General features: G+C 39.8%; 1 protein-coding gene across 1 annotated transcript in view; it reads left to right on the top strand.

Annotated features, from left to right (window-relative positions):
• Positions 1-25627, top strand: part of PXDNL (peroxidasin like) — a 508880-nt gene that overhangs the window by 310489 nt on the left and 172764 nt on the right. Inside the window, exon 5 of the mRNA XM_055349261.2 lies at positions 11434-11505. Within this exon, the coding sequence (XP_055205236.2) occupies positions 11434-11505 (72 nt within the window). The remainder of the gene's footprint in view (positions 1-11433; positions 11506-25627) is intronic.

Consider the following 25627-nt stretch of genomic DNA (forward strand, 5'->3'; position numbering starts at 1 on the left):
GGTCAAATAAGAAGATGAGTGCAGGCCTGCATGTGTCCAGTGCTCAAGCTTCTCTTGCCCCATCCTGCCCCTGTAAAAGCCTCTGGGATCCATTTCTGCATTTTCTCTTGGGATTATCTCTGCTTCACATGAGACCCGCTGCCTCATTTCTTCTTTCCTAGACCATGATAGCATCCTCATAGCTAACACATCCCTTGATCTGTTCCATTGTACCACCTTTGACTGAATTGTGACCCTAAATTGCAGCACTGACAACATCAATCTCCTGAGCCTGAAACCCTTTAATTAGTGCTTAAAAAAATACAGACCAGCCCCTACATATCTCAGTGTTCACAGGCAAACACAGTAATGTTTTTGCCTGTGTTGGCTAAGCTGGTCACAAACTCCTGACCTCAGATGATCCACCCGCTTTGGCCTCCCGAAGTGCTGAGATTACAGGCGTGAACCATAGTGGCCGGCCCCAGGAATCTTAAATTCCAAAATATCACCCGATGAGCCTCAGGTCTCCTGTGCTTCTTAGGTCATGTCTCAGGCCTGCCCTCATGGGACGGTTTTATCTCATCTAAAATCTATCCATGCCTTCCAGATTTAAGTCCCTCTGCATGTGGCCTATTGTTCCTTTCCCTTGTATGCTTTGTCCTATGCTCCTGCTGTCCTTTAGATTCAAATATGAGCCAACCTCAGCATCTATTTCTTTATTTCTGCTTTCTACTCCACTGTGTTGGAGGAAACCACAAAATCACCAGGCTGTACTATTTTGAGTCACAACAAACCCATCTCGAATTTCAAGTAGATCCTCAAATAATTCAATTTTTCCAGAAACTCATGTTTGGTAAGAGGAAGTCTTAGCGTGATCTTCTAGAACTAGGTGAGATGGGTTTCTCAGTAAGATCATGCTCTCGATGGGTCAATAAAGGTGAAAACTAAAACTTGACCATGGTCTAGCAATGACAAGGAGCACAATGGAACTCCTTCTCTCGCTGGCTCTGTGGACTCTTCCCAATGTGCCTTTCTTGCCTTAGATCCAATACTCCCCCTACATTTCATAGGTGATTTGGCCTTCTGCCTTTCTAGAACCTTGTGCTAAGGGTCTGTAGGGCATTATCTCTGATCTTGCAGCAGCCCTGCAATATAGATAATATTGTCATTTTTCAGTTTTAATGGGTGTTTTTGCATGCCAAAACTCTTTAGGATCTGGGCTGTGGCACTAAACAAAACATAAAATCCCTGACCTTGAGGGACCTGCTAACATTCTAGCAGGGAAGGCAAGCTTTAAAACTAATAAATGAACAAGCATATTGCATAGTATAATGCAAGTTTTTGGCAAATATTTAAATCGGTATATACACACACACACGTATATGTATATATATACATATACGTGTGTATGTGTGTGTGTGTATATATTTATATGTGTGTGTATATATATAAAATATATATAATATATATATTATATATATATATAATATATATATTATATATATATATATACAGAACCAGGGGAGGGAGGGGTTGAGAGGTGCCAGGACGTGGGAATGTGGTTGTAATTTGAAAAAGGAAGGGTCACAGTTGGGCTCATTGAGTGGGTGGCATTTGAGCAAAGGCTTGGTGGGCAAGGAAGGAGACACATGCATGTCAGGGAGGCACAGTGCAGACAGAAAGGCAGCCACTGCTAACACCCTAAGTTAGGAGTGAGCCTGGCATGTGAGAGCAACAGCTTGAATGCTGATGTGGTTGGAGCAGAGAGACAGGCCCAGTTAGCACAGAACTGTGTAGATCAGAGGAACAGATTTGATTTGTATCATCGTGAGCGATGTGCATTTTATTCTGAGTGAGCACTGGAGGGTTTTGAAGGACAGTTGGCATGCCTGATCCAACAGGCCTTATAATGGTCACTCTGATTTCTGTGTTTCTTGCATTCTTCTTTATAAAAATGTATTTGACAAATAAATGTTGTATATATTTATAATGTATGACATGATGCTTAGATACATGTATACATTGTGAAATGGCCAAGTCAAGCTAATTAACCTATGTCTTACCTCATACGCTTATTGTTTTGTGTGTGTGGTGAGAGCATCTAAAATCTCGTATCTCAACAAGGACGGCTACGTAGACAATAGGCTATGGCCTGGCAAGGGTGGGGGACCAGTTGGTTGCTTTGCTGTACACTAGGCCAGAAATGGTGTGGCTTCAGAGTAAGGAGGCAGTAGGGTAGGTTTGGGATGGGTGCAGCATCTGGATCTCTTTTACAACCAACCACTTAGATGTAGGATGTTCGAGAAAGAAAGAAGTCAAAGGAATTACTGAGATTCTTGCCCTAAACAACTAGAAGGAAGTGTGGTCCTCAGCTGAGATGGACATGCTGGGAAGTGGGCATGAAGACTAATCAGGACTGCAGATTTGCACACAACAAGTTTGAGTTGTCTACTAGGCAGCCACATGGGCATGGGGCTGGCAGTAGGGCATGGGTCTCCAATGTAAGGCAGCGGTGAGGGCTGGCTGTGCAATGTGGGTATCTTTGGCACCTGAAAGTGCTCATGTTCCTGGTACTGGATGCTGTTGAGTTTGGCTGGAAAAAAGGAGAAGCCTCAGGACTCAGCCCCAGGCACTCCAGTCCAGGAGGCTGGGGAAAGAGAAGGAAGCAGTGAAGGGCCCTGAGCAGGAGGTCCATTGAGGTGGGAGAAGATCTGGGAGGATGGCGTCCTGGAAGCCAGGGAAGAACATGGCAGGGAGAGGGACTAACGGACGCATTCCAATGCTGCTGAAAATCCACTCGGGAAAGGACTAAGAAGTCAGTCCCAGCTTTAGCAGCAATGATCAAAAGGAGCTGAGCTCCTTGTCCTGCATGACATAGCCACAATTCAAAATTCACACCCCTGTTTTTCTTTTCTACATTTCTCTTACATTTCACAGTTGACTTTGCCTTTTACCTTAAGGGGAAAATTGAGGGCAAAGCTAATAGACCTCTCACTAGCTTTCCTTGTGACAAGAGATGATTGTGAGTTAGTGCCCATTTCCTTTGTTCCAGCCTATTTCACTGGGACACATTCCTGCCTCCTTTTTACAGTCACATCTTCCAATAGCCCTTTCGGTGCCATCGAGTACCATTGGTCCTGTGCAGGGTCTTCCTCACTTTGCTTCTATTAATTCTTTCCCCTTCTTATTTGGCACCCCTTTAATAGTTTTCTATCATTTCATTTTTCTAGGATCCTTTGGAAAAGCTCTTGCAGCCTTCAATTGAGGCTCCACATGGCAGGCATCGTCACCACCACTCCTTCCTGCTCAGAAAATAAAGCAGGCTGTAGCTCAGGTGTTTCTCAACCTGGCACTGTTGACATTTTGGGCTTAGTAATGTTGTGGGGCTGGCCCAGGTCATGTAGGATAGGACGTTGAGCAACACCCTGGTCCCTACCCACTGGAGGCTAGTAGCACCACCACCTCCAGCTGCGACAACTAAAAGCATCTCCAGACATTGCCAGATATTCCCTGGGAGGATGGAGGGGGACAAAACAAAATCATCCTAAGCTGAAAACCACTGCAAACCATTGCTCTAGCTGGAGTCTCTCTCTAGCTAACTTCCAGTCCTTTGTTTGCATAGCTGCTGGCAATGTTGTAAAATAAAAATTTCACTTAGAAATTTCATTTCTTTAAATCTTGTCATGTGTCCTTATATCTTTAAGGTAAAGTTCAAATCACCTTGTTGAGCACAAAGGAAATGTATGATTCAGTTCCTGCCCAAGTCCATCTTTCCAGAGTTCTGCAGGCAACCAGTGCTTCTGTTCCGCTCAGCTCCTTACTGTTCTGTGCAAGAGTCCTGCATTTTCATGTCTCTGCACTTCACATACATTTGTCTCCCCACTTTCTACACTGTCTTTTCTCTTTTGCACCTAGGTCAGTACTGTTTGTCCACAAAAGTTAGGTAGAGAATCCTTTTCTTTGTATAACCTTTCTTTATCTTTAAATCGAATGTAGATATTTGGATTCTCATGGTATTCCTTGCATCCCATTATTATAATAGGTATTCTACAAGACTGTGGTCATTGATTCCTTGTATTTTACCACTCACCTAATTCCAGTCTCTGAGAAGGTCAAGGATCTTGTCTCACACTTCACAGGCACTCAATAAGTACTTATTAATGTTTTAATATACTAAAGGAGGCAGAGGAATGAAGTTACATCTGACACAAGCAGTCACTAAGTCCTTAATGGAAAAAAAAGTACTGTTGAGCTTAAATGGGTGAGAAAACACTTTGACTGTTAGACACTATGAAAAAAATCAGAGAGATTCCAGAGATAATGAATTTGGTTAGAGGGTGCTCAGACTTATGAGGGAGGGGAAAGTCACAGGTTGGCGCTGAATCTTGAAAAGCCTTGAATTCCTGCTAAAGACAGTGAGAAGACATTGATGATCCTTAATAAAGGGGATGGTCTAATCTGCATTTTTTCAGGAAGAACCACCAAATAATTCAACATAGTGTAGATTGGAAAGAAGAGACTGGATTTACATGGAACATTTATAGCTATTAGTTCAGGCAAAAAGAGGTAGAGATTGAACAAAGAGTGAGAAAGATTTTTCATAACTCTCAATCATACTGTATCTAAACTATTGTAGAAACATGGCTTTTTCTGTAACTAGTCTTTTTTTTTTTTTTTTTTGAGACAGAGTCTCACTCTGTCACCCAGGCTGGAGTGCAGTGGTGCGATCTCGGCTCACTGCAACCTCTGAATCCCTGGTTCAAGTGATTCTCCTGCCTCAGCCTCCCGAGTAGCTGGGATTACAGGCACGCGCCACCATGCCCAGCTAATTTTCGTATTTTTAGTAGAGACGGGGTTTCACCATGTTGGTCAGGATGGTCTCAGTCTCCTGATCTCGTGATCCGCCTGCCTTGGCCTCCCAAAGTGCTGGGATTATAGGCGTGAGCCACTGTGCCCAGCCTTTTTCTGTAACTATTCTAATTTAGGATTGAAATAACTTCCCAAAGAGTGAAGCTTGTGCAGTATGATTTTTAACTGGTTTTAACTCTTTAAGAATAAATATAATTCTCTTTATAATGAATTTTGGTAGAATACACTGTTATTGACTTTAGCACAGCATGCAAATGAGATGCTGGAAAGCTTTTCTCTGGAAACTAACAGATTATGATAATTCAGTCAATTTTTCCTTTAAAATCAGTTGAAATAATTTACTGTGCTCTGAAATAAGGATCTTCATTCAGATGTTTAATTAATTCCTGAATGGTATGAATAATTTGTTGGTGTAATAGATAATTCTTGCTTGCTATTGTGCAATGAAGCTAAAGCATGCCTGTTTTAATCTTAGCTGAGATTATTATACAGAAAGTTTGTGTCATCTCAATGCACCCAGCCTGTGGATGTGAGGCAGGACATGGTGGATCTCCAAGCCAGCTGTCAGCAAACTGCTTTTCCTCTGAGCTCTGTTTCATGTGCTAGGATTGTTGACATCTTATATTCAATATCCCCTGTATTGCAGGCTTCAGATTCAGTTGTCCTTAGCTTATGTTACACACATATAGACACATGCAAAATTACATACACCGACACACAGAGACACAGAGACACTCTGGTGTGCAGCCTCCTTCTGCCAACAGTACTCCTTTTTTCTTTACAATCTCATGGATTTTGAGAAAATAAAAAGCAGCCACTTTGTACAAAAAGGTTGAGAACGTTGACTGTATATGCTATTTTGATTGTGCAGTTAGATACAGATAAATATAGTGTTTTTCTCCCCATCTCTGCTCTTGCCTTAGATCGGGGTTGCCAAGGTGATCATACGGCACAGAACATTTGTTTTTATGTGGCTCAGTGAGTTCACGCTGAAAGCTAAAGCGATACCAGCAACTTCTCACACTGAGAATCATTCTCTCTCTATTATTTTTGTTGTCATTCTCTGACCACATGTTCTTGCTCTGCATGTTTTAAAGATCATAGGAAGATTTTTGTCCTCACTTTGGTGGCCTGATACCTCGGGGTGGTTGTGTAAATAAATATTTACTCAGATAAGAGATGTCAAATGTGTTGTCAGTGCTCACAAAAATGTGTGATTCAAACATGTCCCTTTGGAGTGAGATGGATTCTTTTGGAGAAGCCCCAGGAAGACTTTGCTAGATGCCCTCTAGGTTCTTTAGTGCTCAAGGATTCTACAAAGTTTTAGGAGATACAATTAAACATACATTATGACAGATCTTACTAAAGTCAGACTTGTGTAAATGTTTGGGATGGTTCTTCCCCAAGGAAATGTAATGCCGTTATAGATTGTTGAGCTGATATTAACTCAGAAAGCTTTTATTAGGGTTCATACTCCCATCTTTTGCTTTATACCATAGAACATATGAAAAGTTCAATGTCTTATCCTCACGTTTGCAAAGACAATGCTCATGCAAAAATACTGGCTGGGCATTCATTCTTTCAGTGATCAACTATGTACTGACTATCTATTTGTCAAACTCTGCTAAGAAACTGGGGATGTGAATATTACTTTAAATCCAATATGATTTCTGTCTTCATGGATCTTAGAGTTTAGTTAAGGCAGACAGACATGGATTACATAATCACTCAAATATTACATTGCAACAGTACAATGCTGGGTGAGCCCATAACAGGGGGATTTGACCAGGAGCTCAGGGAAGGCTTTCCAAGGAAAGAGCACAGTAAGATCTGAAAACAGGTCCAGAATTACCAGGCAAGAAGGGTGGGAAGGTTTACTGGGCTACAAAGACAATCATTCAGAGACTGCTGTAGGCAGGAGTATGGCAGGTATGTGGCTGGGAGGAGGCCAGAGCACTGGGATTGAGGTAGAGCAAGAAGGGGATAAAGGGGATACTGGAAGGGCATTTACAGGCAAGACCAGGCTGGAACTTGGGCTCTGTTAAAAAAATTCTGTCTTTATTTCTATAGAAATTAAAAGCCATTTAAGGGTCTTATATTTCTATTGAGGGTAGACCAGATAGATGTAGGCAGACCAGTTTGTTCTTGTATTTTAGTAACCGAGGGTATAGTTTGCTCTAGTGTGGAAGTAGTGGGTAAGAGGAGAATGGAATACATTCAAGAGATATTTAGGAGGCAAAATAAAAAACGCAGAATTGGGTAAGATACAGGGAGTGAGGGAGACAGAGGGGTCATTGCTAGTTTTCTGAGTTGCGCAAATAGATATACAGCAGTGCCATAAATTGAGACAAGCAAAAATGGAGGACAGCCAGTATGGTGAAGGAGGATCCTGGGCTGGGTTTCAGACATGTTGAATTTGAGGTTCCTTGAGACATCTAGATGATATTTTAAGAAGACATTGGGTGCATGAATGTAGGTCCTAGAGGTAAATTTGGGTTGGATATATAATTTGTAGGTCTTCTGCATAGAGATAATAATTGAAGCCATGGATGTTGATGAAATCATCTGGGGAAGCTAAGTATGAATCAACATGACATGACAATGGCAATAATTTCCTGCCTGCTTTAAATAAAGGGATAACTAGTAATTCATTTACATATAAACTTTATGAAGTGACTTAAACAGATTTAAAATCCTCTCAAGTAATCATTCATATTTATCTACCTGCAATAGATATCCAAAAATGGCAGGGTTATCCACAGCCTAGAAAAATAAGATGTAGGAGAGGATAGTCTTGGTATCTTATCAAGGCACAGAAGGGAGTGGAGATCAAAGCTGACTCCCTCCTTATTTGAATCTGCTAAAGCCATCACATAAATCAAACACATATAACCTAAAACATCCTACTGCTTTAAATTGGCTTAAAGTTTTAAAAAATTTTTGAAAAAGATTTTGTTAGAAAATTTGTCAAATCATATGGACACAAAACTTAAATATGCTTGCACTATAATCAACAGAACTCTCTGGGTTGTCTTACTTTCCTGCAAGGAACAAAGTCTACTTACATGCATTTTTCTCATTCATTAGTAGTGAATTCCAATACCAGTTGCTTACCCTACTGTGTATTAGATTGAAGTCCAGCAGAAAACATTTGTCCTTCAGGGCATCTCTGGGTGAGTCTAAGATTGCAGTGATTTATTCTAGGGAAGCGTGGCTGGAATGGGGAATAGACAGGGCTCTGTGATTAGTGGGCTCTCAGTGGGTGCACTGTGGAAAAGGAGATTATGCATTTCTCATGAATTATGAGCAATTGATAGTAAATATGAATTGCTACCTGTGAAATATTTAAATATTAAATCAATAATTATTAATTACTGTGGATAATAAAACACATAGTAGCTATGTGATATTGGATAAGCTGTTGTATGTTATTCTACCCCTTAGATTGTCTCTTTGCTCCAATTTTAGGTGGCTCAGTATGTAAGATGCCCTCCCAAGCAAAAGCTGTCTTTCTACTTCTAGCAATGCAGACACCTGTGCAAACTATGGAGGATGCACATTTGATCAATGATGGCAGGAATACTAGTGCTACTTAAAAATTCTTATTCTAAACTCAAGTTTTCTTTATAATAAATTGTTTCAAAGCATTAAAAAGTTGAAAGGAAAAAAAAAACACTTCTGCTGGGCTTATACATAAGCTAGAATACTCCCTTTGAAAATCTGGGAGTTGTTAGGTTGGCTAAACCACAGACCCGGCTCGTGACTCCTTTCCTGTGACCTGTTAGGTTGTTTTATGACTGGAATGTGATGCTTGCCTCCAGTTAAGAACCCCACAGCTTCACATTTAAAGAGCCACTAATGTAGGCAAACTGAGAACAGGAGTGTAGAGAGCATGGGTTTTGCTGGGTTTGTGGCTTGGATTTACCATTGATTGGCTTTGTGGCCTTGGGCACTTTCCTTCTCCCTGTGGAGTATCTGTTTCCATACCCAAGAAAGGCTCTGCTCCGGGATTCTTGGATCAGGTTTCCATAGCTCATCTCTGGGTGATCTGTGTCAGCTGAGCCTGTGCACGGCCGCCCCCCACTTGCTGCTAGAGAGGCTGGCTGTGTGAAATTGAACAAATTACTTTATCTCTGTACCACATTTTGCCTAAGTAAATAATGGTGTATTTATAGAACCTACCACACAGTGTAGTTGCAAAAATTAAAAATGACTAAATACATGTAAAGCACTTAGGACAATAAATTTTTTTTTGCTGTTGCTCTTATTTACTTTATGCTAAGTTTGATGCCCTCATCAGCACTTATTCCTAGTCTTCATAAAATGTCTATTTGTACTCTACAGGCCTGGGCCTGTCCAGTATACACAGAGATTGGAATCCAACCATGCGATACATTTCACTTGGGAAGAGAAACCTTGTAATGGACCCTCCTTCTAACTCTTTCTTCACTGCAGTCACAGAGACTTCTCTCTCTTCCCTGCTTTTAGCAGCCAGTCTCCGCTTAACACTCCTCCCCCACATCCTCTTTCACTCTCCCAGCCCCTACCTCCTTTTTAATGTGCTAGACCAATGACACAGGTAATGATTTTGTGGGGGACAGTGTGTGAGTGTGTGGGAGTGAGTGTGTGTGTGTGACTGTGTTAGTGTATGTGAGCATATATGTGAATACATGTGTCAGTGTGTGAAAGTGTGTTAGTGTACATGAGACAGTGTGAGTGTGAGCATGACAGTGTGTGAGTGTGTGAGATTAGGTGAGTGTGTGCGAGTGTGTAGATGTGTATCTGAGTATGACGGTGTGTGTTAGTGTATGTGAGTGTATGTGAACAAGTGTGAGTATGCACGAGTGTCCGTGTGTGTGTGTTAGTGTAAGTGTGGTAGTGCATATGAGTATATGTGAGTAAGTGTGTGAGTGTGAGCATGTGTGGGTATGAGGGAGTCTGTGAGCATGTGAGGGTGTGTTCATGTAGGTGTGTCAGAGTGTGTCAGTGTGAGACAATGTGAGAGCGTGTGTCTGTCAGTATGAAAGTATGTGTGAAGCTGAGAGTGTCTGTGTGTGTGAGAGTCTGTTAGTGAGTGTGAGTGTGTGTATAATTCAAGGCAACCAAGGTAAAGTTGTTTCATGCTAACCCAAAGGCAATTATTGCCAGGTCTTATACAATGTCACCACGGTAAAATGTCACCACTTTTAAAATGAACAGAACTCCTGGGAGGAATGCATGGGATACGGGCCAGGATGCTGAATTTCAGAGAGTAGTACAGTGTAGCACTGATTCTGGATCCAACCTAAGGCAGTCTGAAACAATCATACCTTTCCAGTGACATGGTTTTCATTCTCTTGTGATTATTATACTTTTTCATTAGGTGTCTGAAGTACTCTTACTATAATAATGATTTATAAGAAGGAAGCCTAGGAATGAAGTAAAAGTATTTCTTTTTCTTAAACATTTTTCTTTTCTCCTTTCAAAAACATTTCTAACTGTGATGAAATAAATACATTTTATGCAAACGTGGGTTGTAAAGCTTTCTTTTTACTTGCCTGCCATTACTTCAAGTCAGAGAGCTCCCCATTGACAAAATCAAGTACTGTTCACTGTGTCTTCCCACATAAATGTACAATATCCTCTTTTCCAATTTGGTGTGAAAGTTTGTTACTTTTCATGGAAACTTTGTATCTGCAGTGCTTTCTTCAGCAGTTCACTATAGACTGCTATATATCACTGTTGGTTTCACCGAGATTATTTGAAAAAGCTGTGTTCAGAAGTCAGGTGCAGGGAATACACTTAAATTTTCTAAGAGGAGTGTGCAGCCTTCCCCATGGATCTTTCTGTCTGTTGGGAAGATTTGCTTCACAAAGGTCTGCTCAGCTGTCTGCTTTGGAAACCTGCTTCTCCATTTCATCACAGGATTTCTGAAGGAAATGCAAGCCTTTCTGTCTTCAGTTGCCCTGCTTTAAGAGAAGCCTTTCTGAAATGGAAGCTTAGGAAATAACTCCTGGATCAGTTGCACAGAGGGGATATCAAGGTCTGAAAAAGTCTAAATCCTAATTCCAAAAGGATTAAAACAAGACACATTGCTTCTCATCCATCCCCCAGGGTTAAGATTAATTCATTTCAAGTGTGATGATCATATGACATCAAATATGCCATCCTTTGACTCCGTCAGACAGGACACTTCTCCCTGTTCTGAAATGTAAATGAGCATGTGGTCACTTGTAATGTATCTTATTATGTTTGTAATCTTAATTATTACCCTAACTTTGCTTACTTTAAACATTTTAATGAGTAAAAGAGTAATTTCAACAACCAGTTAGCATCGACTCAAGAGGCTCCCTGGGAAAAGGGGGCAGCATCATGCTCCTTTCTGGGTGGGCTTTGGATTCCCCTTTGGAACATCAGGTTTGTAGACCCAGGACTGTGACGAACAGAAGAGACAAAATATCTCAGAGTTTCTGATTTTTGTATGTGATATATAGTGGTTGGGGCCAGTGAAATTCATAATTTCAGCTGAAGCAATTGCTAATTCTTCAAATATTTTATTTTACTCACCAGCACAAGGAATAACCAACTTGATTTTTTGCCTTCCAGGTATATTCATTTCAACCAACTAGAAATGCTACAGCCAGAGACCTTTGGAGACCTTCTGAGATTAGAGCGACTGTAAGTGTTGACCCTTTAGATGTCCTTTGCTTCTGCTTTACATTTTCCATTTATACAACCCATCTGACTGCCGTGGAGATCAGGCCACTTTGCTGTAAGCTTTAGAGGCATAGCCTGTACCTTGGCACTATAAAACAGAGTTAATATAAAGCTTCTATAGTTTAAGATCAATGGAGAAAAGGTGAAATAGCCAATGAAAAACAGGGCAAAAGAGAGGAAGAAGCACTTCACAAATGAGGGAAAGCTATTTAAAAAACTTACATCAGGGGTCGGGCAAGGTGGCTCACACCTGTAATCCCAGTACTTTGGGAGGCCGAGGTGGGCAGATCACCTGAGTTCAGGAGTTCGATACCAGCTTGGCCAAGATAGTGAAACCCTGCCTCTGCTGAAAATACAAAAAAGTAGCTGGACCTGGTGGCACACTCCTGTAATTCCAGCTACTCAGGAGGCTGAGGCATGAGAATCACTTGAGTCCGGGAGGCGTAGGTTGCAGTGAGCCGAGATCGTGCCACTGCACTCCAGCCTGGGTGACAGAGTGAGACTCCATCTCAAAAACAAACAAACAAACATAACCTTATAGCAGAATCTAGTATAGTTGAACATATACATCCCCTATGACCTAGCAGTTTCACTTTCAGGAACATGCACAGCAGAAATTCACATATGTATGCACCAGAAGATGTGTTCTTGTATTTGCAGCAGCATTGTTTCTGGTAGCTCCACACTGAGAACTACTCAAGTCTCCAACAACAAAAGAGTAGAGAAATAAGCTGTTGTATATTCATAAAATATAATACTATACTGCAACACAGAGGGATGTCAGAAACATTCTGAGAAGAATAATCTAAACGCTGAAACTTGCATAGTTCTCTTTTATTCTCAAAAGAAATTTTAAAAGAGATAGCAGAAATATATGTGGTATTGAGAAGTTGAATGGTGCTTACCTTTAGTAGGAGAGAGGCTGTTGGAAATGGCAGGAGGAGCCTCTGTAGGCCTGGCAATGTTTTGTATTCTTTGTTTTTCCTGGGTGGTAATTACACAGCTGTGTTCACTTTCAGGCAAGGCATTGTACTCTACATCACGATGTCTACACTTTTCCAGATGAATGTTGTATTTCAGTAAAGGCTTATTAAACAATGACAAACCACAAGGGCACCTGGATATCCTTCTTCTGTTTTGTCTTTTATCAAATGAAGTTACTCTGCTACTTCAGTTTTTCTAATACCTTATATTAATAAATTTATTTATTTATTTAATTTTTTAAATTATACTTTAAGTTTTAGGGTACATGTGCACAATGTGCAGGTTAGTTACATATGTATACATGTGCCATGTTGGTGCGCTACACCCACTAACTCGTCATCTAGCATTAGGTATATCTCCTAATGCTATTCCCTCCCCTCTCCCCCAACGCCACAACAGGCCCCGGTGTGTGATGTTCCCCTTCCTGTGTCCATGTGTTCTCATTGTTCAATTCCCACCTATGAGTGACAACATGTGGTGTTTCGTTTTCTGTCCTTGCAATAGTTTGCTGAGAATGATGGTTTCCAGTTTCATCCATGTCCCTACAAAGGACATGAACTCATCCTTTTTTATGGCTGCATAGTATTCCATGGTGTATATGTGCCACATTTTCTTAATCCAGTCTATCATTGTTGGACATTTGGGTTGGTTCCAAGTCTTTGCTATTGTGAATAGTGCCGCAATAAACATACGTGTGCATGTGTCTTTATAGCAGCATGATTTACAATCCTTTGGGTATATACCCAGTAATGAGGTGGCTGGGTCAAATGATATTTCTAGTTCTAGACCCCTGAGGAATCACCACACTGACTTCCACAATGGTTGAACTAGTTTACAGTCCCACCCACAGTGTAAAAGTGTTCCTATTTATCCACATCCTCTCCAGCACCTGTTGTTTCCTGACTTTTTAATGATTGCCATTCTAACTGATGTGAGATGGTATCTCATTGTGGTTTTGATTTGCATTTGTCTGATGGCCAATGATGATGAGCATTTTTTTAAGTGTCTGTTGGCTGCATAAATGTCTTCTTTTGAGAAGTGTCTGTTCATATCCTTTGCCCACTTTTTGATGGGGTTGTTTGCTTTTTTTCTTGTAAATTTGAGTTCATTGTAGATTCTGGATATTAGCCCTTTGTCAGATGGGTAGAGTCAAAAATTTTCTCCTAGTCTGTAGGTTGCCTGTTCACTCTGATGGTAGTTTCTTTTGCTGTACAGAAGCTCTTGAGTTTAATTAGATCCTGTTTGTCAATTTTGGATTTTGTTGCCATTCTTTTTGGTGTTTTAGACATGAAGTCCTTGCCCATGCCTATGTCCTGAATGGTATTGCCTAGGTTTTCTTCTAGGGTTTTTATGGTTTTGGGTCTAACATTTAAGTCTTTAATCCATCTCGAGTTAATTTTTGTATAAGGTGTAAGGAAGGGATCCAGTTTCAGCTTTCTACATATGGCTAGCCAGTTTTCCCAGCACCATTTATTAAATAGGGAATCCTTTCCCTATTTCTTGTTTTCGTCAGGTTTGTCAAAGATCAGATGGTTGTAGATATGCGGCATTATTTCTGAGGGCTCTGTTCTGTTCCATCGGTCTCTATCTCTGTTTTGGTACCAGTACCATGCTGTTTTGGTTACTGTAGCCTTGTAGTATAGTTTGAAGTCAGGTAGCGTGATGCCTCCAGCTTTGTTCTTTTGGCTTAGGATTGACTTGGCAATGTGGGCTCTTTTTTGGTTCCATATGAACTTTAAAGTAGTTTTTTCCAATTCTGTGAAGAAAGTCATTGGTAGCTTGATGGGGATGGCATTGAATCTATAAATTACCTTGGGCAGTTGGCCATTTTCATGATATTGATTCTTCCTACCCATGAGCATGGAATGTTCTTCCATTTGTTTGTATCCTCTTTTATTTCATTGAGCAGTGGTTTGTAGTTCTCCTTGAAGAGGTCCTTCACGTCCCTTGCAAGTTGGATTCCTAGGTATTTTATTCTCTTTGAAGCAATTGTGAATGGGAGTTCACTCATGATTTGGCGCTCTGTTTGTCTGTTATTGGTGTATAAGAATGCTTGTGATTTTTGCACATTGATTTTGTATCCTGTATCTTGAGACTTTGCTGAAGTTGCCTATCAGCTTAAGAAGATTTTGGGCTGAGATGACGGGGTTTTCTAAATATACAATCATGTCATCTGCAAACAGGGACAATTTGACTTCCTCTTTTCCTGATTGAATACCCTTTATTTCCTTCTCCTGCCTAATTGCCCTGGCCAGAACTTCCAACACTGTGTTGAATAGGAGTGGTGAGAGAGGGCATCCCTGTCTTGTGCCCATTTTCAAAGGGAATGTTTCCAGTTTTTGCCCATTCAGTATGATATTGGCTGTAGGTTTGTCATAGATAGATCTTATTATTTTGAGATACATCCCATCAATACCTAATTTATTGAGAGTTTTTAGCAAGAAGGTTGTTGAATTTTGTCAAAGGCCTTTTCTGCATCTATTGAGATAATCATATGGTTTTTGTCATTGGTTCTGTTCATATGCTGGATTACATTTATTGATTTCCGTATGTTGAACCAGCCTTGCATCCCAGGGATGAAGCCCACTTGATCATGGTGGATAAGCTTTTTGATGTGCTGCTGGATTTGGTTTGCCAGTATTTTATTGAGGATTTTTGCATCGATGTTCATCAGGGTCATTGGTCTAAAATTCTCTTTTTTTGTTGTGTCTCTGCCAGGCTTTGGTATCAGGATGATGCCAGCCTCATAAAATGAGTTAGAGAGGATTCCCTCTTTTTCTGTTGATTGGAATAGTTTCAGAAGGAATGGTACCAGCTCCTCCTGGTACCTCTGGTAGAATTTGGCTGTGAATCCATCTGGTCCTGGACTCTTTTTGGTTGGTAAGCTATTAATTATTGCCTCACTTTCAGAGCCTGTTATTGGTCTATTCAGAGATTCAACTTCTTCCTGGTTTAGTTTTGGGAGGGTGTATGTGTCGAGGAATTTATCCGTTTCTTCTAGATTTTCTAGTTTATTTGCATAGAGGTGTTTATAGTATTCTCTGATGGTAGTTGGTATGTCTGTGGGATCGGTGGTGATATCCCCTTTATCATTTTTTATTGCATCTATTTGATTGTTCTCTCTTTTCTTCTTTATTAGTCTTGCTAGCGGTCTATCAATTTTGTTGATCTTTTCAAAAACCAGCTCCTGGATTCATTAACTTTTTGAAGGGTTTTTTGTGTCTCTATTTCCTTCAGTTCTGCTCTGATCTTAGTTATTTCTTGCCTTCTGCTAGCTTTTGAATGTGTTTGCTCTTGCTTCTCTAGTTCTTTTAATTGTGATGTTAGGGTGTCAATTTTAGATCTTTCTTGCTTTCTCTTGTGGGCATTTAGTGCTATAAATTTCCCTCTACACACTGCTTTGAATGTGTCCCAGAGATTCTGGTATGTTGTGTCTTTGTTCTCATTGGTTTCAAAGAACATCTTTATTTCTGCCTTCATTTCGTTATGTACCCAGTTGTCATTCAGGAGCAGGTTGTTCATTTTCCATGTAGTTGAGCGGTTTTGAGTGAGTTTCTTAATCCTGAGTTCTAGTTTGATTGCACTGTGGTCTGAGAGACAGTTTGTTGTAATTTCTGTTCTTTTACATTTGCTGAGGAGTGCTTTACTTCCAACTATGTGGTCAATTTTGGAATAGGTGTGGTGTGGTGCTGTAAAGAATGTATATTCTGTTGATTTGGGTTGGGGAGTTCTGTAGATGTCTATTAGGTCTGCTTGGTGCAGAGCCGAGTTCAATTCCTGGATATCCTTGTTACCTTTCTGTCTCATTGATCTGTCTAATATTGACAGAGGGGTGTTAAAGTCTCCCATTATTATTGTGTGGGAGTCTAAGTCTCTTTCTAGGTCTCTAAGTACTTGCTTTATGAATCTGGGTGCTCCTGTATTGGGTGCATATATATTTAGGATAGTAAGCTCTTCTTGTTGAATTGATCCCTTCACCATTATGTAATGGCCTTCTTGGTCTCTTTTGATCTTTGTTGGTTTAAAGTCTGTTTTATCAGAGACTAGGATTGCAACCCCTGCATTTTGTTGTTCTCTATTTGCTTGGTAGATCTTCTTCCATCCCTTTATTTTGAGCCTATGTGTGTCTCTGCACGTGAGATGGGTTTCCTAAATACAGCACACTGATGGGTCTTGACTCTTTATCCAATTTGCCAGTCTGTGTCTTTTAATTGGAGCATTTAGCCCATTTACATTTAAGGTTAATATTGTTATGTGTGAATCTGTTCCTGTCATTATGATGTTAGCTGGTTATTTTGCTCGTTAGTTGGTGCAGTTTCTTCCTAGTCTCGATGGTCTTTACAATTTGGCATGTTTTTGCAGTGGCTGGTGCCGGTTGTTCCTTTCCATGTTTAGTGCTTCCTTCAGGAGTTCTTTTAGGGCAGGCCTGGTGGTGATAATGTCTCTCAGCATTTGTTTGTCTGTAAAGTATTTTATTTCTCCTTCAGTTATGAAGCTGAGTTTGGCTGGATATGAAATTCTGGGTTGAAAATTCTTTTCTTTAAGAATGTTGAATATTGGCTCCCACTCTCTTCTGGCTTGTAGAGTTTCTGATGAGAGATCTGCTGTTAGTCTGATGGGCTTCCCTTTGTGGGTAACCCGACCTTTCTCTCTGGCTGCCCTTAACATTTTTTCCTTCATTTCACCTTTGGTGAATCTGACAATTATGTGTCTTGGAGTTGCTCTTCTCGAGGAGTATCTTTGTGGCGTTCTCTGTATTTCCTGAATTTGAATGTTGGCCTGCCTTGCTAGATTGGGAAGTTCTCTTGGATAATATCCTGCAGAGTGTTTTCCAACTTGGTTCCATTCTCCCTGTCACTTTCAGGTACACCAGTCAGACGTAGATTTGGTCTTTTCACATAGTCCCATATTTCTTGGAGGCTTTGTTCATTTCTTTTTATTCTTTTTTCTCTAAACTTCTCTTCTTGCTTCATTTCATTCATCTGATCTTCCATCACTGATACCATTTCTTCCAGTTGATCAAATTGGCTACTGAGGCTTGTGCATTTGCCATGTAGTTCTCGTGCCGTGGTTTTCAGCTCCATCAGGTCCTTTAAGGACTTCTCTTCATTGGTTATTCTAGTTAGCCATTCGTCTAATTTTTTTTCAAGGTTTTTAACTTCTTTGCCATGGGTTTGAACTTCCTCCTTTAGCTTGGAGTAGTTTGATCGTCTGAAGCCTTCTTCTCTCAGTTCGTCAAAAGTCATTCTCCATCCAGCTTTGTTCCATTGCTGGTGAGGAGCTGCCTTCCTTTGGAGGAGGAGAGGCGCTCTGCTTTTTAGAGTTTCCAGTTTTTGTGCTCTGTTTTTTCCCCATCTTTGTGGTTTTATCTACTTTTGGTCTTTGATGATGGTGACGTACAGATGGGGTTTTGGTGTAGATGTCCTTTCTGTTTGTTAGTTTTCCTTCTAACAGTCAGGACCCTCAGCTGCAGGTCTGTTGGAGTTTGCTGGAGGTCCACTCCAGATCCTGTTTGCCTGGGTATCAGCAGCGCAGTCTGCAGAACAGCGGATATTGGTGAGCAGCAAATGTTGCTGCCTGATCGTTGCTCTGGAAGTTTTGTCTCAGAGGAGTACCTGGCCATGTGAGTTGTCAGTTTGCCCCTACTGGGGGGTGCCTCCCAGTTAGGCTACTCAGGGTTCAGGGACCCACTTGAGGAGGTAGTCTGTCCGTTCTCAGATCTCCAGCTGGGTGCTGGGAGAACCACTACTCTCTTCAAAGCTGTCAGACAGGGACATTTAAGTCTGCAGAGGATTCTGCTGCCTTTTGTTTGGCTATGCCCTGCCCCCAGAGGTGGAGTCTACAGAGGCAGGCAGGCCTCCTTGAGCTGCGGTGGGCTCCACCCAGTTCGAGCTTCCCGGCTGCTTTGTTTACGTACTCAAGCCTGGGCAATTGCAGGTGCCCCTCCCCCAGCCTCGCTGCTGCCTTGCAGTTTGATCTGAGACTGCTGTGCTAGTAATGAGAGAGGCTCCGTGGGCATAGGAACCTCCGAGCCAGGTGCGAGATACAATCTCCTGGTGTGCCATTTGCTAAGACCATTGGAAAAGCGCAGTATTAGGGTGGGAGTGGCCTGATTTTCCAGGTGCCATCTGTTACCCCTTTCTTTGACTAGGAAAGGGAATTCCCTGACCCCTTGAGCTTCCCGGGTGAGGCGATGCCTTGCCCAGCTTTGGCTCATGCTCAGTGTGCTGCACCCACTCTCCTGCACCCACTTTCTGACACTCCCCAGTGAGATGAACCCGGTACCTCAGTTGGAAATGCAGAAATCACCTGTCTTCTGCGTCGCTCATGCTGGGAACTGTAGACTGGAGCTGTTCCTATTCGGCCATCTTGGCTCCACCCCAATAAATTTATTGTATCTAGCTGATGATATGCTATTTCTCTCTGAAAAGAAAGAAAATGCAGAATTACTTAGCTAACCTTAAGCAGAAAAATGTTTTCCCTTAAAGAAAATTTGAATTAAAAATTTATGTTTAAAAAAGGATTCCCTTAACTAATATACAAAATAAATTAGTAAAATTAAAGGCTAAGAAGAGCCAGTCAACCACTTTCTTATGCAGTTACTGCAACCTCATTTGCCTATAGAAGTATAGCAGTTGCAAGGCATAAAATCACATGGTTTGCTTTTGTTTCCTTTGTGCTGGAGACAGGTGATCATGAATACGAAATGAGGTAGGAAATTGTGTTATACTACTCCTTTTCTGCTCTAACCTGTGTGAGCAGGGAGCCAGCCCTGTGCAGGACAGCCCTGGTGTAAGACAGATGGATTGTTCAAGATTTAGCATCACAATGGTTAATAACTTCAAAACACATGGGACACCAACTTTAATTTGGGGGAAATTTTTTTGTCACATTGTTAACCTTGTGTTCCTGTGGTGTAGCAATAAACCACCAAGCCTTGTATTTTTGTTGTGTAGCCAATAAACCACCAAGACTCAAAATCCTCACCAACAGCAGCCCTGAAAACTGTGAAGATGGGAAAGGGAGAGTCCTGCTGCCTGGGGAGGTGTGGAAGCCCTGGCAGGCAGGCCCATGGCAGTGGTGGTGGGCTTGCCTTTATAGAAGGGACTTCTTAGCTTGGGATCCATGAATGGGCTTGGAAGGCAGGGAATGGACTAACTAAAAAAGTTTTAGCTTCTGGTTTCTTTCCTATTGTCTAAATATATTTGCATCTATTTTAACCTTGTAGTACAGACATGTGATATCAAATCATATCATACAATAGAGCTCCTGAAAGAAAACTTGAGCCTGGACCCTCTCTCCAGAGGCAGCTTCTTTTAGGTATTTCTCTTTTATATTCTTTGGTTGTTGCCATCATAATTGTCTAGTGTATTAGGGTTCTCTAGAGGGACAGAATTAATAGGATAGATAGATGTATAAAAAAGGGAGTTTATTAAGGGGTATTAACTTACATTATCACAGGGTCCCACAATAGACCATTTGCAAGCTGAGGAGCAAGGAAGCCAGTCCAAGTCCCAGAACTGAAGAATTTGGAGTCTGATGTTTGAGGGCAAGAAGAATGCAGCTCAGTAGAAAAATGTAGTTTGGGAGGCTAAGCCAGTCGAGTCTTTTAGCGTTCTTCTGCCTGCTTTTTATTCTGGCCACGCTGGCAGCTGATTAGATGGTGCCTACTCAGATTAAGGGTGGGTCTGCCTTTCCCAGTTCACTGACTCAAATGTTAATCTCCTTTGGCAACACCCTCACAAGCACACCAAGGATCAATATTTTGCAGCCTTCAATCCAATCAAATTAACACTCAGTATTAACCATCACAGCTAGGTAATAGATTTTTATTTCATTCATTTTCAACTGTAGAAGATATCAATTTTCACTCTGAAGATGAGGATTTATCTTGCTTATGCTATCCCTGTGTGATACACACACACACACACACACACACACACACTAGAAAGTCAATTACATACTGATGAGTGAACTATATGTATGTGTATATATATGTATATATGTATATATATATGTGACTCATAAATAAAGTCCACTAAATATATATACATACATACACATATTTAGTCCATTCATTGGTATGTAATTGACCTTCTGATTCTTGTGGCATTAATTTTGATAGCCTGTCTTCTTTCTTTAAAGTTTTGAAACTACTACCCAATCCCATACTTACTTGCATTTTCTTCACCTTTTACATCTTCACTCTGTTAGCTATGTTATTATCTTTATGTTACTCAGATATTCAACATGTTTTTCCTGCAACTACAATGAAATTTCTTGCTGTTGACCATAAATTACCTTGAACAATTAAAAGTATATATCATTTTAACTAAATTATTGTAGGATCAGGAAACATGCTCAGATTTTATTTCTTTCTCTATGTGTAAATATTATAAATCTGGCCACTTCAAAAATAATTGTCTTAATAAAAGGGCTATTTTCTTGTGTGATTTAAATTATTTAAAATAATGTCATGTCTTTGGTTCATATTTGAACTGTTATTTTCTTATATAATTTTTGCATTTCCTGGACATTGTAAATGCATTATGTGTCTTTGCAATATCTTCACATTTTTTATACAATCAAATTATATAAACCATGTCATTTCTCTTTTACACCAGAGACTCCTGTCTTCTAATTTGAACTGGCTTTTCATTAGGATTAGTGTCACCTGCCATCAACCTGGGATTTCCCTTCACTAATTGCTTGAGTGAAGTCCATGGTTTCTGGTCTCCATTCTTCCTTTTTCTTGTGTTACTTCTTTGTTCTGCTGGAATACATGTTGGAGAACTTACTATGAAAAGGCTTAAGGGAGATAGTTTTGATAATCCTTGAATGCCTGAAATTGTATGTATTATTTCCTCATAATTAGTTCATAGGTCGTCTGTTATAAAATTATAAGTTCAAGAAGTTTCCCTTGATCTTTGAAGAATCCATTCTATTTCTTCTATCCTATTATGATTCTATTTTATAGGAAATCAATTTTATTTTCACAGAGAGGTTTAAAATTTTATGATTATTCTTTATTTTTAAAAATCTTACAGGTCAAATGTAATGGCCTGCACTTTGAGAGGCTGAAGTGGGAGGATTGCTTGAGCCCAGGAGTTCCAGACTAGCCTGGGCAACATAGCAAAACCCAATCTCTACAAAAAATAAAAATAAATTAGCTGAGCATGATGGCAGGCACCCGTAGTCTCAGCTACTTGGGAGGGTGAGGCAGGAGGACTGCTTGAGCCTAGGAGGTTGAGGCTGCAATGAACCATGATTGTGCCACTGTACTCCATCCTGAGTGAAGGGTGAGAACCTGTCTCTAAATAAACATATAGTTAAAATAAAAATAAGATCTTATAAATTTACATCAAGGAATGAGACTTTTCAATTATTGGAGTTTTCAATGTAAAGACAAATCCATCCACAATTTTGAAAGATTCTCTTTAATTATTTATTTGACTATGTTTCCCTTTATTCTTTCTGTCTTCTCTTCTAGAGATACCTTAATTGAATATTAGATCATCTGGATCTCTATATTTTTTATCTTTTGTTTCATAATATCTGTTATTTCATCATTTTGATTCCTAAACTGGTATGTTTTACTTACTTTTTAACATTTACTACATAAAAACATTTTTTAATCAGAGTTTAATTCCTAAGAGATCTTTCTTGTTTCCGATTTATCTTCTATAGAAACTTATCCTTGTTTTACAAGTATGATACATATTGCAATCTCTGAGTACATGTAATAATTGTAATGCTTTCTTACTCTTTTTCTCTAGTTCTTGGAATTTCCCTGTTTCTTCTGGCATTGTTTTCCTTTTTGAAAATCTTGGCCTTTCTTTTTCATGTTCCTAATTAACCTCCCATGCCTTGTGATTCTTCATTGTCTATTGATATTTGAAATTAATAGCATTTCAATTGGTAGTGTGAGTTTCACCTGCTCTCCTTTAGATAAGTTTATTTTCTTACAAAATTTCCCCTTTGGTGTAAATTTTAGTTTGAACAATTGGATGTAAAATGCAGATTTATCTTCCTAAAATTCCAGAATGAGGAAGGCTTTTTCTCTTGAGTTTCAGCTCCACAAAAATTTCGTTACTTTTCTTCTTTCAATTTGTTCAATTTCTTTGGAAAAAAATCTCTATTTCTATGTCTATCTCATCTATCACTATGTCAATAACATTTTCCTCTTAGCTGTCAGTGTTCTGTATGGATGGTGGTTACTAATTATTGTGTTTCTCCATCCAGGTCTTTGTGAACCCTTGTTTGCAATCTCACTTCTCCCTCCTCTGCCCCTGCCGTAACTGTTTGGGGTCTCTGGGCGACACACAGTCAGATTGCTCCTGCCTCATAGAATTCTCTGGGCTGCAGCTTTCTCTCCTATTTCATCTGTCAACATTTTCTCATGTATTTTATTTTTCCAGAATTTGCTGAATACTCTTATCTGTTGGTGATCTTCCACATTCTGCCCTCTTGATGAATATGGATATATTTGTTCTTATTAAGCATCCTGGTAATTATTTCAATGGAGACTCAAAAGAGATTGAGGAAGATTTGCATATCTACTTCACTATTTTGGACTAAAATTCTTTTCCCCATAACTTTGAAATTTGTTTACTGAAATAATATTTTTTATTGCCAAAATTATCCTACTAAGGCATTTCTAAATTCAAGCAAATTTACCATGACTTTATTTGCAGACTGCACATAGTCGAGTAATGTGCGTTCAGCAGGAGCAGCACAATGCCTAGAATGGTTCTTTATTGTTATGATTTGACAAAAGCCCCTTTGTGTTACATTCATAAGTACTAACCTCTAACACCTGGGTAGGAATGTTCTTTTCAATGAAGTCATGATCTCAATACAATCAAGAAAGTCCTGCATCTTCCTCTTTTCTATTAAAAGAAGGATTGATTTGAAAATCTTCACTTTACCAAGTTAGGTTTTCTCCAAAAGATAAGTCTTATCTTCAAACACAATCAACTTCTTACTACTACGTTACCAAGCAAAAGAATCCAAGCACATTTAGTGGAGCCATGTGGTTTAAAGTGTTCAAGTTACTTTAGAGCTTGGTGCTCAGGCAGAAAATTGAATGAGTGCTTTCGTTAAAGTATGTCAAGCATTACAGAATTTGGACTTTTTGGCTAAAAATTTATGGTTGATATTAAAGAACACGGAGTCGACCAGACTGGACAATGTTTTCTCTATCTGGTATGCACTTCACTAAAGCTGAGGCCATTTCACGAAGTTTTCTCAAGGAGTAGGAGCTGAATATGACTTTTACTCTACTTCTCAAAAGTCTCCTGGATTTTCAAGGGATACATCTTGAAACATTAACCTAAACCTTAGGCAGAAGATTTACTTTCTTAGAACATTTATGAGGAAAATCCTCATTCATGACTTGACTTTTTTAGATAATATGCATGTTTCTGTCACAGGAAGGAGACAAGTCTTTGTATAAACTCTGTATAAACTTTGTATAAAAGTAGATACTGCTCAAATATTATTTTTTTGATCAAGCATCTTTGACAAAAGACAGCAGCAGCAAATAATTATATAAACTTTTCGGCCGGGTGCGGTGGCTCCCGCCTGTAATCCCAGCACTTTGGGAAGCCGGGGCGCGCCGATCACGAGGTCAAGAGATGGAGGCCATTCTGGCCAACATGGTGAAACCCCGTCTCTACAAAAATACAAAAAATTAGCTTGGCAGGGTGGCGTGCACCTGTAGCTACTTGGGAGGCTGAGGCAGGAGAATTGCTTGAACCCAGGAGGCGGAGGTTTCAGTGAGCCAAGATTGTGCCACTGCACTGCAGCCTGGCAAGAGTGAGACTGCGTCTCAAAAAAAAAAAAAAAAAAAAAATATATATATATATATATATATATATATATATATAAACTTTTTAACATAGGAAGAAGTGCTTTTTAGCTTCTTGTTGGGAGTAAAGCAATCAAAGTCATCTACAAGCAGAAATCAACAAATACATTGCATAACTGTTTTGAAAATTAATTTCAGGAAAGTTGGAAAGAAGAAAGAAAAAAAGGAAACTACAAGCATACATTTTTACACCCCATGCAAATCAGTACTGCTGGAACAGTACTACTGTTTTAATTTACTGAATACTACTGGGATAGTATTCCAGGAGATAACCAATGACAGTTATTATTATCATAATTTTTCCTTTATACATAAAGGGACTGAGACTTAGATTAATCTGCTTGAAAGCAAGTTGTTATAGAAATATCAAGTAGCAGTAATATCTGATTTGGGAATCATATATCATGTTTGATATAAACTGATGTAAAATATCGTTAATTTGGATATTTTGTCACCATTTGTACAAAATTAAGAAAAAAATTCAAGAATGATTTTTCAATATTTACATACCTTGCTTCAAAATCTGTGATGATGGAAATGTTTTACTTTTCTTTTGATTTGTTTCACCTGTTAAGCAATTAATTCTGGTCTGCTTGGATTGGAAAATAGATAATATCTTTCAATATTCAATCATGGATGCAATTTCCAGCCTCTAAAATACGTTTAAAGAAAGAACAACAGTCTTTCTACTGTGGTTATCTTGCAGAACTGCACCACTTATAAAATAATGAAGAAAGCTTTCACTTTACCTAGCAAAAATAAAGCAGGCATAAATTGTCCTGGTAATTTGGCTTTTCCCGAGGTTTAGTGCAATCTACTATAAGCTGTTTCTCCATCATGAAACTCTGTTCCAGTGTTCCTTACGATAAGGAAATGGCATATGGCTAGGGCTTGTGCTAGAGAATGAGAATTACTGTGTCATCCATCTGCACACTGTTGAAGAAAAGGTTATTCAACAATACTTGTTAAAGCATGGCAAGAAAGATGTTATTCAAGGGGGACCATGGTGATAGGTATAGGGACCAGTGCAATGGAGTTTTGCACTGAAGGAGAAAGATTGGGCTGAACTCCAAATACGCCATGAGCAAGTGGGAGTTGATAGCCCAGGAGCAGGGTGGAGCCAATGGATGGAAAATTACTCAGAGGAAACATTAGGAGAAAGGCTCAGGCTGACCCTATTTAACAGGATAGGGTGATGATCTTGGTGATGATCAAATATCACCTGGGAAA

Source organism: Gorilla gorilla, chromosome 7, assembly GCF_029281585.2.
Source record: "Gorilla gorilla gorilla isolate KB3781 chromosome 7, NHGRI_mGorGor1-v2.1_pri, whole genome shotgun sequence".
In the NCBI taxonomy this organism is placed as follows: Eukaryota; Metazoa; Chordata; class Mammalia; order Primates; family Hominidae; genus Gorilla; species Gorilla gorilla.